Genomic DNA, 15,808 nt, shown 5'->3' with positions numbered 1-15,808 from the left:
TAATTGTGGCATTATATTGTGTTTGGACAGTGGTATATAAGGCTTGAAAAGCCGAAAAAACCTCATTTTTGGTTTTCAGAAGAATAATCCACGAAAGACGTGTGCAATTATCAATAAATGACACATAATACCGCATTCCTGACACAGTAGACTCTTTGGAGGGCCCCCAAACACCAGAATGAATTAATTCAAAAGGAAGAGTAGGTTTATGAGAAGTACTAGGGGAATAAGTAGAACGATGACTCTTGCCCAAAACACATGTTTCACAACGAAAAACTGACTCATCCACACCAAGAAACAAAGTAGGCATGGATGTTTTCATAACACTAAAAGACGGATGCCCCAAGCGACGATGCCATAACCAAACTTTACTGAGCTTATCAGAAGTGGAGAGCAAAGCGATCTGGGACGGTGCCCCTGGTTTCTTCCCCGCATACGTCTGATCCAGATGAAACAACCTGCCCCTTAGATACCCCCGACCAATTAACTCCCTGGTGAGAAGATCCTGAAATATCACATACATGGGAAAAAATGTCACAGAGCACTTAGCTTCAGTATTTAATTGTGGGACAGATATCAAATGATGAGATAAAGCAGGTACATATAGCACATTGTGAAGTTCTATTGTGGGAGTAATACGAACTGACCATTTCCCCAATACGGGGAATGCATCACCATTAGCATTAGTAAAATATGGTACCGGTGGAGGAGATAAGATAGTAAAATAAGATTTGTCATAAGTCATATGATCGGACGCACCAGAATCAATAATCCATGTATCAAAACCAACAAAGTGAGAAATATGTAAAGCCATACCAATCTTACCACGACCAGCTATTGATGTTGTGGGTGTTGCTCCTCCTGCTGTATGATGATCATGTCCAACCACACCATATATATCTGGTTCCGGGACTAATTGAATAGCTGCTTTCGCCTTAGGACGATAATTAGGCCTCTGAGGTCTAAGGTGTGGATACAACTTCCAACAGGTTGCACGAGCATGGTTTGTATCATGGCAATAAGAGCAAGGAGGGCGGGGTTGATTCCCGAAGCCTGGTGGTGGTCCGCGCTTATGGAGTGGAGCTGAAGTGGCTGGCTGAAGGGATGGTGCTGGAGATGTAGCCTGAACAGTGAGGCTAGAAACTTCAACTTGTGTCTTATGAAGACTTTCCTGCTGAGACTCATCTTTACGGATAAATGTGAAAGCTGTGATTAAACTAGGAGGTTCGGTCTTTCTGAGTAGCTCGCATTTCGCACTGTTATGCTTTGCATCAAGACCTTTCAAGAAATGGTGAACTCGCTCAAGCTCCTTCTCTTTTTGGTACCAAACAATATCCTCCTGATTCTTGATCATGCAAGGACGTTTCACATCAATCTCACCCCAAATATTCTTCAGTTTGGTGAAATATTGCGCCACCAGTTGCCCATCCTGGTGCATTGCAAAGGCTGTGCACATTAACTCATGAACTTGTATAAAATCAGAGTCATTAGTAAATAGGACTTCTAATGTCGTCCATATTGCATGCGCGGTATCACATTCTGCTACCAAGTAAAGTATCTCTTCATTCATGGCTTTGAACAAGACAGACATTACAAGGCCATCATCATCGTCTCATTTAGTGTAGGCAACAACCGCATCTGCATTGGGAGCCTTAGTGACGCCGGTTACATGTCCTATCTTGTGCATTCCTCGGAGATGGGATGTCATAATTTTCTTCCATTTACGGAAATTGGCCCCATTGAGTTTGGCTCCTCCAAAAGAATCACTGTCAGAATTCTTGACAGAGACTTCAAATTTCTGAATATCATTGACGTGAGAACTCTCGTCTTCGTCTCCATAACCCATTGTAAATCAAATCGAATCACAAATCAGTAATAATGCAGCGGAAACAAAAAACTGATAGGAACCTGCCTCGGTGAACAAGCACTGTCGGTGAAAAAAAAACACTGAAAAAAGGTAGCAGAAAAAAAGGGCGGGCCGGTTCTCGGGTCGGATCGCGGGTTGGATCGCGGGTCGGAGCTCGGGTCGGATCTCAGGTCGGATCTCGGGTCGGATCTCGGTCAGATCTCGTGTCGAATTGCGGGTCGGATCTCGGGTCGAATTACGGGTCGGATCACGGGTCGGATCTTGGGTCGGGTCTCGGGGTTAATAAAAAAAACCCCTCTTTGCTTCCGAAATCAACACAATCAGAACCTGTCGAGGAGGACTTCCGGGTAGTGCTGCTGCTGCTGCCGTCGAGGAGGCGACGACGGTGCGGAGGCGGGGCTCGGGTCGGCGCTGGATCACCTGTGGATCACCCGGTCTCGGGTCGTCCTGCTGCTGCGTCGGCGATTGGGGGAGACAACGGTGCGGAGGCGGGGCTCGGGTCGGCGCTGCTGCTGCGTTGGCAAGGAAGCGACGACGGGGTCGACGCTGCTGCTGAGGTGGATCACCCGGTCTCAGGTCGTCCTGCTGCTGCGTCGGCGATGGGGGGACGACGGAGCTGAGGTCGGACCGAGGGGAGGCACGTGCACGCCGATCCGGATGATTTGAAGCGGCGTCGAGGCTGGCTTCCGAAAGAGGCAGTGGCACCGGAGGAGGCAACGGCGGAGAGCAGAGGCAGTGTTACTGCTTATCTAGATGTCTGGCAAAAAACACCTACGCCAGACGGGAGAAAATAAGTGGAGCAAATTTGCAACCAACCACGTAAGTTGCTCTGATACCAACTTGAATATGAGGATTTGTATTGATTATTTGATGAATTGTTACAAATCTTTGCTATCTATTTATAGGAGAGTTGGAGAATATTAGCACTAATCCTAATGATTAATCCTAGTTGTTGACACACCGTGAGTAACATGGTTATGTTTTATCTAGCTGTTCCAACTCATTCTAACACACCTTGTCAGTTTCACTTCCGCACCGCTTGGAAGCCTAAGACGAGCTGTGTTTGATACATCTTCTCCATATTTCATGAAAAATTTCTTCAGAATTCCCTACATAACATAAATAACGTCAAGATATATAAAAGAAAATGCACATTCGGACCTAAGATGTTTTACGTACTTTGGGCAGAAAGTAATGAATGATGCAATACAATAGCATGATTTTCTTTTAGTTAAAAAATGCCATGAGGAACTTACAAGTTTGATAGTTCTGGAACTGTCCTCCAGAATTATCTTGAAAAAATGGGGAGTTTTAGAAGAACATGTTTGATGCTGGGGAAGAGAACCCATCGGCTTCTGATGGAAGTTCCAGAAATGGTTGGAACAGAATACAGACAAGATAGAATAGAAATCTGTATATGGTTGTGTTTTTTTAGGTTTGGCCGGTTTTATTAATTAAGTAATTCGCATCTTTCTGTATCCCAGATAACTTTATCAGCTAAAAGCTAAATTAATAATGGCAATTGCGAAGCTCAAAATGGATCAATTGATTGAATTGAATTACCACTGCAAAAGATGTTTCGTTTCAACGTATTACCATTTGCCACTGATTTATTGTATTGGCAGAATGCTAGCTAGCTGGTAACTTTCTACGCAAGGTAACTGATACGACCATCATGAGTATTTGGAATATATATCAAATATCAATATGCATGATTATTTTATGCCGTGGATATGAATTGAACAAAGAACCACGTACACACAATATATATATGTACGTGTGTGTATATATATATGGAGAATTAGGATTAGTTTCCTAATAACAAATTTGTGATATATATGTATAGTGGTTCATTCTAAAAGGAGAAAACAACGCATATGCATATGTACGATAACATATTTAACATGAACTACATGATGGTGATACATTTCAACCTGAACACCACCTACAATTATATATATATATGCCTGATTAGGAGCGGACCGTACATACGGACAGATTTACCCGTTTCGGCGACCGGTGATGCGCAATGATGGTACGGAAGGTGTCGGCTGTGCTCCTCCCTCCCGGCGCTCATGTATGTGCCGGCCGGAGCTCCATTGCAGACCACAGCAACTGAAATCTGCAAATTTTCAGAAAACTCAAGTTCATGGGAAATTTACATATTCCGACCATCGTAGACCGACGATTGAAGTTTAACTCATTATGGTTTAACAAATGAACACTCTATGGACTTATCAACTGATGGTTATGAGCCTCAATAAATTGAGTGACTACATATTTATCTGATTTCTTCACAGCTGCAGTCTTTGCTTGGCATCCGGTTCTTATAATCCCTCTCTGTCTTTTTGGTTGAGTTACTCTCTTCTTTGGATGCCCTTCTTTCTGACAACATGATTTCATAAATATCTTACTTAAGCCGGTAGAACTTTTCCGGACACTAAACCCAGCTTCAAAGGCATACCTATTATAAAAACTTAAAAAGTTCCTCTAGTGTTCTAAATTCACTGTTTTTTGCAGGCTTCAACACAGCTTCTACTTGAGGAGTGTATACTTTTGAGTTTGCCACATATGAGTATGTCATAGAGCATGAATTTGATTCTAAATACATTGTCTCTAATCTTACCCCTTGAAACATAGCCTCCAACTTATAATTTTTCATTATAAAACAATAAACCATAATGAGTTAAACTACATAAGGTATGTGCTGGAACTAAATTTGATAATTATATTGTATAAAACAATCTACCAAGAAGAAATCAATGGAATTCAATAGTCATTATATACATATAGAAAAAAATTGAATGAATGAATGAATGGGGAAATAATATCAAAAGAAGAGATCTAGTTGATCTCAAATAAAAAATGTTACATACTCATAAATGAGAAAGATGAATATAACATTGCAGTGGACTCATAAATTGCAGGTCATGCAATGTTCTCAAACACAAAGACATGGAAGCTTATCAATTTAGTTTTAGATAGAGAAGCAAATATCAATTTAACAAAAACTTTCAAGCACAAAGACCCATATATAATTGAAACAAATGGTCTGGTATTCCAAGACTTCATCAATTGATTTTTGACTTTAAATCACTTATACAATACAAACCCATATCACCCAAGAAAAAGAAATCCCCAATAGAAATTTAAACTTTAACCAATACAAATTTAGATGATCACCTTTGGTTTGGGGCGCAATGTTGCAGCTTTAGAATATGGAAGAAGATAGAGAAAAAAGTAAAAGAGTCTAGGCCTCCAGGGAGTGAAGGTGCGGGAAAATAAGAGCGGGATACAGTAAAAAGCAGGAGTGTAAAAGGTTTTATTTTCAACCCGGATCGAACCCAATTAAAAACTCACCCGTATAATCTATTAAGGATTCATTTTGATATGTTAAATATCATTTAATAAAATCCAAAGATCAGCATGCAACATCCCTATCTTAGCTAAAAAACAGATCCCTTACCTGAAAACCCTTATATATATATATATATATATATAGTACGGTTTGGGAGTACAGAAATATGGTTTATATATTACACACGGTAATTAAGCTAGGCCGCAGTGTTACGTACTTGCATAACCCTCAAGGCATCAAATTAGCCTTAACAACCCCTAGCTAGTACGTATACATTGAAAACATCTACAGTATGCAATGTTCCTTTTGCATAACTGCTCGGTTCGTGACTCCACGCATTACTTTTGGGTTGGATATATATATATATATATATATATATATATATATATATATACGGTCTCTATTCAGAGTGAAGCTTCATTCTGAAATTACAGAGTGAAGTTCCAATTTTGGCACACTTTTCGGTCAAATTTTTTCACCATAAGAAATTCAATATTTAGGTATGCTATTCAAGATTATTTCTACAGAATTTCATCCAATTTGACAATGGTTTGAGCTTTCAAAATTGAGATTTACACGAACGGTTCACGTTGAATAGTTTTAATTCATTCATTGATTTAATCCAATTTCAGTACCTTAACGATGTCCGAATTAGAAGTAAATGGAAAAATAGACACACAAATATGCATTTGTTGGGATTTGATCTCGGGTGGGTTTGATATTAACAAAACTTTAAAACCAAGCATGCAAAACTACACCATATGAATATAAGGCATGTACTTAGGTAAGTATTTTCCAAATTCTTAGAAGGGCTTGAGTCTCCCCCCCCCCCCCCCCCCCCCAAATGCCCTAGATCCGCCCCTGTCCATGACTCATGTTGGGAGCATTACAAAACCAGTGCCCTCCACGCCAACAATGACGAATGAGGATTGCACCACTACTAGAAATATGGCCTAACAAATGTCCGCTTAGATACTTATGGGGACATATAAATGTATGTATTGAGCTATAGAGACATTTAGCACATATGTGCCTTTTACTAGTGTTCCTATTGCTAATTTAGACATATAATTTATATGTCCCCAAATATAAGAGTGGGTCTCATAGTATCTCAAATACAAACTAGAGAACAAATATCATATATGTGTATAGATACACTACACCAATTAGAGACACTTATATGTGTCTATTAACATAACTTTACTTTTTGCTCATAGTCCCTATAATGAGAAGTAATTGCAAACTACTCCAAAATATATATATATATATATATATATAATATAATAACAATAAACAAAGGAAAACACCAAAAAAATGCTAGTTATACTAAAACACAGTTTTCATAAATAGCTAACAACGAACAAAGATTGTTTCATGATGAACCTAATAAGACAAGATATATTTGTCCATTAATCTATTCACGGAGGGTGTCTCAGACTAATGTAAAAGAAACAGATTATAGCTTAGGGTGTCTTAGATTAATCCTCATGAGAAATCAAATATATATATATATATATATGTCATACAATATGAATTCAAATACCTAGTAAAAGACAACTATCTCGTTTTCAAACATATATAGGGACATCAAACACTTGTCCATTAACAACGCATAGGAAGATGTCAATCCTTCACTAGCCTCACTAAGACAATTCTCCCTCAGCATATGTGATCATACTATACCCAATCCTACAATAGACAAAGTCCCATGTGATTATCAATAATGAAAGTACTGACCAATAGGCTTTCACTCAACTTCATAGGCCTAGAACATAACAATTCACTTAAAGTCTTGGAGACATGGAATTGATCAAAACTTATACTGGAAAAGATCACCTTCAGAACTTACTAAAAAGAAAACACGTCTTAATGAAAATAGATAACAATGAAACAGCTCCAAAGTAGTACAAAGCTAATAGATATTCGGAAATGTACAGAATTTGTTTGTAACTATCCTTGTGCTGGAGCAAGCCTCCAACATCTCCAGCTTAGCAACAACATCTCCAACATCTTAAGAAGCTCTAGAAACCCTTATGATCGATGGATCTAGTACCTATATATAATCATTTACACCAAGTTATAGATTAAAGTCCAGCATGCGATTATTATTTTCCTACATATGTACTGAATCCCAAATCACATATTTAATTAGTATGTTAATTGGTCAATCTAATGGACATGCATTTTATTACTACTAATCCATTAGCAGGTTAAAACATGGAATCAATGAAGTACAAGAATGAAAGCCAGACCAGAAACATCACTTCGGGCAGTTTTGAATTTTTGATGAGTAAATATGTAGATAATTATTTAAACTCATAAATATAAGTTTACCTCCACTTTTATCAGTGACGTCTATGATTGCGTTTGGCGGGGCTTATAAGCTCCTTAGCTTATAAGTTGATAAAGTTTTTCCGTTTGGTAAAGAGAAAAACATGTAACTTTTCTTAAAAGTCAAGGTGGTTTATAAAGGAAAATGATAAGTTACTGAGACCCTCATTTGACTTATAAGCATAAGTCAGGAAAAAACGGTTACTGTAGCGATTAAATGATACTCTCTATCAATGTTACTGCAGATCATGTTCGTCTTCTTCTTTTGGTATTGTTTTTTTCTTCTTGTTGTGTTGACCACATGATGACAAATAATAGATTTGCCTTCTCTTGATTTCTGCAGTTGGTTGCAGTGCATTTAGTTGACTCCCATCTTTGCAGTGACCCTGCAAAGTATGTCAGTGCATTGCTTCTCTCTTTATCAACCATGATACATATGGAACTCCCACACATAAATGTCCTGTCTAAGATTGATTTGATACAGAACTATGGAGAGCTAGGTAATGGTTGCACGTCCTTTCCTTTATCTACTTCTCTTACACATGACTTGCATTGATGTTAATTATCTGAGACTCATCCTTTCTAACAGTTAGCATTTTCTTAATTTGTGCAGCTTTCAATCTTGATTTCTATACTGATGTTGAGGATTTATCTTATCTTCAAAACAGTCTTGATCAGGATCCTCGCTCAGCTAAATTCAGGTCTGATTAATATTAGGAATTCAGGGTCATAGAGCAAAATTATGAGAAGCTGTGTATTTTATTAGTAATCTTTTGGTGGTTCATACTGCAGAAAGCTTACCAAGGAGCTCTGTGGAGTCATAGAAGACTACAGTCTTGTCAGCTTTACAACCTTAGATAATAAGGCATGCCACTCCCTCTTCAATTTACTCCTGACTGATGTCATGCATTGTTTATACTATGTATTCTCAGTCAGATAACTTTTCAGGACTTGAACCAAGATGGCTATGAGAGGCTTCAACTTTTATGGGGGAGCTTCAACTTGGCAGGAAGAGTGTCAATATTTTGGAGAATGAAATAGAGAAGCGGAGGCGTTGCAGCTGCAGAGAATGCAGAGTTAGACCTTGAGAAAGCGAAAGAGGATTTGGCAAAGGCATAACAAGGGTTTTACAAGACACATGATGTGGATTGTGTAATAGGCTATCCGTTGGCTTAAATATATATAGAATTTGAATCGTATCCAGTAAAGTACTAGCTTGTTCAATTAAGACTGCTTGTTCTTATAAGACTTAGTTATGATATGTTTGCTTTCTATTACTTCCAGAGTTCCATTAGGGTTAGACCAATGAGTTCTGAATTGTTTGCATTTAAAATATCATGCTTTGTATTCTTCATTACTTCACTTCATTCTAGTTGAACTTTTGTTATCATGTGTGTATTTTCTACTCTATGATTCACTTGTGTTAAGTTCTGTAATTCAAGAACTCTGAATTTCTCGCTTTATTAAAAGTATTAAGCAAGTTGTCAATCAGAAAGTAAAAGTTAAAATACTAATAAAAAAGGGAAGTGATAGAAAAAATAGGAAATAAAAAATTTATAGAGAAAATAGAAATATATTCTTGGAAAAGTGAAAAACGACTGAAATCATTTGATGTCCAAAATTGTCATTGTGATGTTTAAAAAATAAGTTAGTTTAAGTTTACCAAACACTCTACACAACTTATGTCATCAAAAGTCACTTATAATAAATCAGTTTACCAAACAGTCAGCTACTTAACTTATTATTAACTTATTCTCAGAAATAAGTATAAGTCAACTTATCTTATAAGTCACAACTGCGCCAAACACAGCCATGTCAGATAATTTCTTAGGCTCCCTTTGCCTTTTTCTACGGAATAGACAACATTCTTAACAGTAGATGTGGTAAATTGAAAATTAGTCAGCTACGACAAAAGTGCAACAAGAACCAAAATTGAAAAATGCTAAACCGGCCAACAAAGTAATGAGTCTAATGGGAACAAACCTTTTGCTGCTCTAATTGCTCTTCATCAATTTCCTTCCTACATGGTTATTAAACATGATTCAGTAAACACAGACCTAATTAAGAAATATCAATTTTTAAGACCTTTAGTCAATCAAAGAACCATAAACCATTGGGTACATCCTCATAGATCAAAACGATTCCCCCTCTTAGCTCCTATCAACTCACAACCACTTCAGCCACATTAGCATACACCATACACAAAATGAGTATATAGCAAACAATAAGGTAAAGCCTGATAACCATGTATCATATATATAGCATTTTTCAGATCAGTTTTAAAGAGTGGCCAAGAGTATATATGATGAACGTAATCTTATTGTTATATACAATTATTGCAGTCAATGATTACAAAACCACAATGAATCAACCACGAGAGAAGAAAAAGAATACTACTTTTTAATTCCATACTCACTAAGAAAATTCAACTAACTACATGGAACAAAATCAGAATTCCTTCTAGAGTTCAATTCAAGCAATTCAATTAGGGGTGTTAATCGGTGTGAATGGTTCGGTTTATAGGTGATACCGAACACCAAACCGTTCTATTTATTCGGTTTGGTTCGGTTTGGTTTTTTTCTGGTTTATATCGGTTTTTCTTTTGGTTATTTTGTAAAGAAAATCGGAGTTTCTTTCCTTGTCTATCTACTTGATTCTTAACGAAATAAAAAGAACATAGAGACAGATTTGCAAAATTCTATTTACAAGATATAGTTGCTTCACAAATGCATACAATTGCAAAAAGCCACTAACCAACTTATACCACATTAGTAGGCATGTTATGATTCCAATGTCTAAAATTCAAAATATTAAATTTTGACCGTCATATGTGATCAACATATTTAAATACGGATATGGTAAAAAATTCATCTAATTTTGATAAAATATGGGTCTCGATCGATGTGGTCAACATTAACTTAATTTCATCTAATTAAGTGTGAATTCGTTCTTACCTCATCCTTCTTGACTAGTTTTGGTGGATTCTTTCACGCACACACTCTCATATATATGTGATGTAGCAGCTCGTGTAAAATTTTCAAAATTTTTACCTTCCAGGGATAGGGCTACCCATAGGCCCATAGGGGATAATAAGCGTAAAAAGGGTTGACCGCCTCGATCGGGACACAAATGTTATCGAAAATATGTGATTTTTTTACCATAACCATATTTCACAATACGTAACGCATCATGCGGACATATTTGCAAAATTATATTTATAATATATAGTTACTTCACAAATGCATACATTTGCAAAAAGCCACTAAACAAGTTATACCACATTAGTATGCATGTTGTGGTTCCAATGTCTAACATTCAAAATATTAAATTTTGACCGTCAGATTTGATCAGCATATTTAAATAAAGATATGGTGAAAAATTCATCTAATGTTGATAATATTTGGGTCTCGATCGATGTGGTCAACATTAACTTAATTTCATCTAATTAAGTGAATTTGTTCTTACCCCCTCCTTCTTGACTAGTTTTGGTGGATTTTTTCATGCACACACTCTCACATATATGTGATGTAGCAGCTCGTGTAAAATTTTCAAAAATTTTACATTCCAGGGATAAGGCTACCCATAGGGGATAATAAGTGTAAAAAAGGTTGACCGCCTCGATCGGGACACAAACGTTATCGAAAAGATGTGATTTTTTTACCATAACCATATTTCACAATACGTAACGCATCATGCGGACATATTTGCAAAATTCTATTTATAATATATAGTTGCTTCACAAATGCATACATTTGCAAAAAGACCACTAAACAAGTTATACCACATTAGTAGACATGTTGTGGTTCCAATGTCTAAAATTCAAAATATTAAATTTTGACCGTCAGATGTGATCAGCATATTTAAATAAGGATATGGTAAAAAATTCATCTAATGTTGATAATATTTGGGTCTCGATCGATGTGGTCAACATTAACTTAATTTCTTCTAATTAAGTGAATTTGTTCTTACCCCCTCCTTCTTGACTAGTTTTGGTGGATTTTTTCATGCACACACTCTCACATATATGTGATGTAGCAGCTAGTGTAAAATTTTCAAAATTTTTACGTTCCAGGGATAAGGCTACCCATAGGTGATAATAAGCGTAAAAGGGGTTGACCGCCTCGATCGGGACACAAACATTATCGAAAATATGTGATTTTTTTACCATAACCATATTTCACTATGTGTAACGCATCATGCGGACACATTTGCAAAATTCTATTTATAAGATATAGTTGCTTCACAACTGCATACATTTGCAAAAAGACCACTAAACAAGTTATACCACATTAGTAGACATGTTGTGGTTCCAATATCTAAAATTCAAATTATTAAATTTCGACCGTCGGATGTGATCAGCATATATAAATACAAATATGGTAAAAAATTCACCGAATTTTGATAAAGTTTGGGTCTCGATCGATAACATATTTAATTATGTATATTAAATATATCTATAAATAATATAATTTCTTTATAATATATATATATATATATATATATATATATTCGGTTTTTCGGTTCGGTTTCGGTTTTCAAACATCCCAAACCAAAACCACACCAAATTTTTCGGTTTGGTGCGTTTTTTTTTCTTCGGTTATGGTTCAGTTTTTTTTTTTCGGTTTTCGGTTTTCAATTAACACCCCTAAATTCAATTTTAATCTTCTACTAATATACCACTCTGCTCATTCAATTAACTAACAAAAACATGTTGCGCAAACGGAAGGATCAAAATAGAACAAGGAACTAATCCACCCACTCAGATTACCCAATGAACTAATCCCGCTGAAAACTTGACATGACCTGCCCCATAATATATCTTAATATCGAGACAGATCATGTGGGGACCACTGTTAAATTAGATATACCAAAAATTTTGTCATAGTCTCCACTGAAAGTAGCCAACACTACCCACACTACCTACACATAAGACATTATCGGGAGTTTGCTAGTACATCCCCTCTATTCTAGTGACTCGTTAATATCAACACCACTTCCGGTTCATCCCTTCTCTTCCAATTCTACCGGTTCATCCCCTCTCTTCTCGGTTCTACCGGTTCATCTCCTCTCTTCTCGGTTTGATATGAGCATTTTGTGCGACGTTATTAACATGTTTTTACCTCAATTTGTACTTTGCTTAGCCCTTATTATTGTATTATTGAGTCATTGAGTCGTAGTAAGAGTCTTGGGAGGTATTGGATGCATTTTTGTGCTTGCATGAGTTAAAACACATAATTGGTTTAGAATCCTAGTTTGACTAGGAATCCTTGTTAGGTTTTGAAATTAATTATTTCTTACTTATTATTTTTTTTTCTTATTTTCAGATTGGATTGAAGAGATAATTAAAGAAAAAAATATAGAGCCAAGTCATGCAACCATTAAATAGCATATGATCATTAAAGGCATAAAACATGGCATGTTTTAGGGAATAAAACATGGTATGTTTTAGGAATTAAAGCATAGCATGTTTTAGGGAATAAAACTTTCTATGATTTAAGGGAATAAAGCATGACATCATTATAGGAAGAAAGAAGCAATTTCAAACCCTCCATCTTTCCTCTATATATACATGGTTTCACCTCTCAAATATCATCACTTCTCATTTGCATTCAAGAGCCAAAACTCTACCAAAATACTACCTCAAACATCCTTCACCAAAACAATAAGTCATTCTCCCCCATATACAAATTTCATCTCCACCGAAATCACCATTGAATACACACCTCCAAGGTTCCTACAACATGTGATTCTCGCAACTCATCTCCACGGGTTTGTTCGTTTTTGATTTTTTTTTACAATACTTTGTCTATAAAGATTGTAGTATGATGTTTGTGTGGGATTATTGTTTTGTATTAAGAATCGAAATTTTCAGATTGTTTTGTTAGATTTTTGGATCTTTGCCGAATTGATGGTTTTCTATAATTAATGAGTTTGTATTTCTATTGTTGTGTTCTAATCATTTTTCTCATACTTTTAGATAATTTTCAGATATATGCATATGAATTTAGTACTTGGATGCATTCCCTAAGATTGTGTTTGAGTGCTATATTCATCAACCATATTGACACAAATCAAATCATGCCCTAAGTAGGTTCGATTTGTGTTGATTAAAAGTGGTAAAAATTCTGGAAATTTGCATGTGAAACCATGGTGGGTGACGCCATACATGAAACATGTCTCCAACAAAGATTAGGTGCTTAAATGTAATCTTGTTTGATTTCTACTCTAAGTGTTATTGAATTCGATTGCATGCAAATTTAGATTAGGCCATAAGTCAATCTAAATGTTAATTGAAATCTTGCACGATTAGATGATCCCCTAAGGCTCTAATTGTATTGGTGTCTAAAAAGTATGTAATTAGTCGAATTAGAATGCATGATAGGTTCAAACTTGTAATTATGTGGTGTAATGGTAAATTTGGTTTAAGTTTGTTAAACAGAAGTCGATCATGTAAATAATAATTTATGTTTTATTTTAGTAGTTAATAATCTATCTCAAACCCCCCATTATTTGTTAACACTAAAAGTTTAGAGTTCCCTTCAATTCCCCGGACTGAACGATCCATGCTTATTCTATACTAACAATGATGTTTTACAGGGTTTATTATAGACGTTTTAACAAAACGCTATATCATTTTAGCGCCGTTGCCGAAGAATTGAGAAAATCTCAATTCTTTGAAGTGTTAATTTTGTACTATATTGTATATTTGTAAAAATAAATTCCTGTGAATAGTACGGTGAACAGTAACATTCAGTAAAAACAATTATAGTTGTTGTAGTATAGTGGTAAGTATTCCCGCCTGTCACGCGGGTGACCCGGGTTCGATCCCCGGCAACGACGCCAAAATGATAGAGCGTTTTGTTAAAACGTCTATAATAAACCTTGTAAAACATCATTGTTAGTATAGAATAACCATGGATCGTTCAGTCCGGGGAATTGAAGGGAACTCTAAACTTTTAGTGTTAACAAATAATTGGGGGTTTGAGATTGATTAATAACTACTAAAATAAAACCTAAATTATTATTTACATGATCGACTTCTGTTTAACAAACTTAAACCAAATTTACCATTACACCACATAATTACAAATCTGAACCTATCATGCATTCTAATTCGACCAATTACATACTTTTTAGACACCAATACAATTAGAGTCTTAGGGGATCATCTAATCGTGCAAGATTTCAATTAACATTTAGATTGACTTATGGCCTAATATAAATTTGCATGCAATCAAATTCTCTCTTTTTTTTTTCTTTTTTTTTCGGCAATGCTTACTTAAAATCTTATTGATTTTTTTTTTCAAATGTCTTCCACTCCACACTTATTTAATGTATCATCACAACATCATCTCAATAAGAATTCTGCCAAATCTATAGGGCAAGGTAGATGTAACTATACTAAGCATGGAGATAACACAAGTGATGAATAAAATGCTCAATGTAGGCTCAAATGTGGTTCAACTAAGGGGTCCCAAACAGGGCACATATAGGGATACATGGTTGTTTGGCTAAAGTGGTGGTATTCCTAGAAATGATCCATAAATTATTTTCAAAATCAGAGCATTTTATGACTTAAATGTTTCAACAATCACAAAAGTGAGTTCTAGTAAATTCTAGAGTCCATTAAAAGCTATGACACATAGTTATTGAATATGCAAAGAATAGTGAGGTTCATGAATAATCACGAAATTTCAAATTACATCTTATGAAAAAAAAATACATATAGGCTAAAAAAACTCACAGGTTGTTATAGACTTTAAACTGACCAAAACATGTATGTCATAACCAATCAATCTAAATCTCACATGTTTATACCAAATCCACATCATCAATGAAACTTACAATTCAATTCGTATGAAATGCAAAACCATCATCTATGTATTTTAGAGACATAATCATCCTAGACTTTACGGGCATCCTAAGACTCAATAAAGCAATAATTGTTTTTTATTTTTTATTTTTTATTTTTTATTTTTGGATTTTTTTTATCTTGACAAAAACAATCAATGAACTTGCAACACTACCCCACACTTAGAAAATTACGTTGTCCTCAATGTTAGCTCAATAGTAAGAATGTAATTCACAAGCATAGAATAAGATCACATATCAACAGATATACAAGTCAACCATAAGAGTGAAGGGATTAGAAAATTCAAACTCCCGTAGACGACTCCTCCACAGATACGGTTGAAATGAGTTGCCTCCCATGCAGCGCTTGAGTTTTATATCTAATTTAAAATAAAGGTGGT

At 35.7% G+C, this 15,808-nt stretch overlaps 1 protein-coding gene and 1 non-coding gene across 2 annotated transcripts; both read left to right on the top strand.

The window, feature by feature from the left end:
- The first annotated feature begins 7,773 nt into the window (after positions 1-7,773).
- Positions 7,774-8,597, top strand: LOC126797076 (GPN-loop GTPase QQT1-like). Its single transcript, XM_050523759.1, has 5 exons — positions 7,774-7,806; positions 7,900-8,056; positions 8,170-8,257; positions 8,349-8,421; positions 8,505-8,597. The coding sequence occupies exons 1-5, from the start codon at positions 7,774-7,776 to the stop codon at positions 8,595-8,597; spliced, it is 444 nt and encodes a 147-aa protein (XP_050379716.1).
- Positions 8,598-14,324: 5,727 nt separating this feature from the next.
- Positions 14,325-14,396, top strand: TRNAD-GUC (transfer RNA aspartic acid (anticodon GUC)). Its single transcript has one exon. It is a non-coding gene; the product is annotated as a tRNA-Asp (tRNA).
- Positions 14,397-15,808: the final 1,412 nt, after the last annotated feature.

Source organism: Argentina anserina, chromosome 6 (genome assembly GCF_933775445.1).
Source record: "Argentina anserina chromosome 6, drPotAnse1.1, whole genome shotgun sequence".
Lineage (NCBI taxonomy): Eukaryota > Viridiplantae > Streptophyta > Magnoliopsida > Rosales > Rosaceae > Argentina > Argentina anserina.
Note: the sequence above shows the minus strand (reverse complement) of the source record. Positions and strands in the feature narration are given on the sequence as shown.

Coding starts and splice junctions, on each gene's coding strand:
- LOC126797076 (XM_050523759.1), top strand. CDS start 7,774: ATGATACTCTCTATCAATGTTACTGCAGATCAT. Junction 8,258..8,348: donor CCTCGCTCAGCTAAATTCAG/GTCTGATTAATA, acceptor TTCATACTGCAG/AAAGCTTACCAAGGAGCTCT. Junction 8,422..8,504: donor TTACAACCTTAGATAATAAG/GCATGCCACTCC, acceptor ATAACTTTTCAG/GACTTGAACCAAGATGGCTA.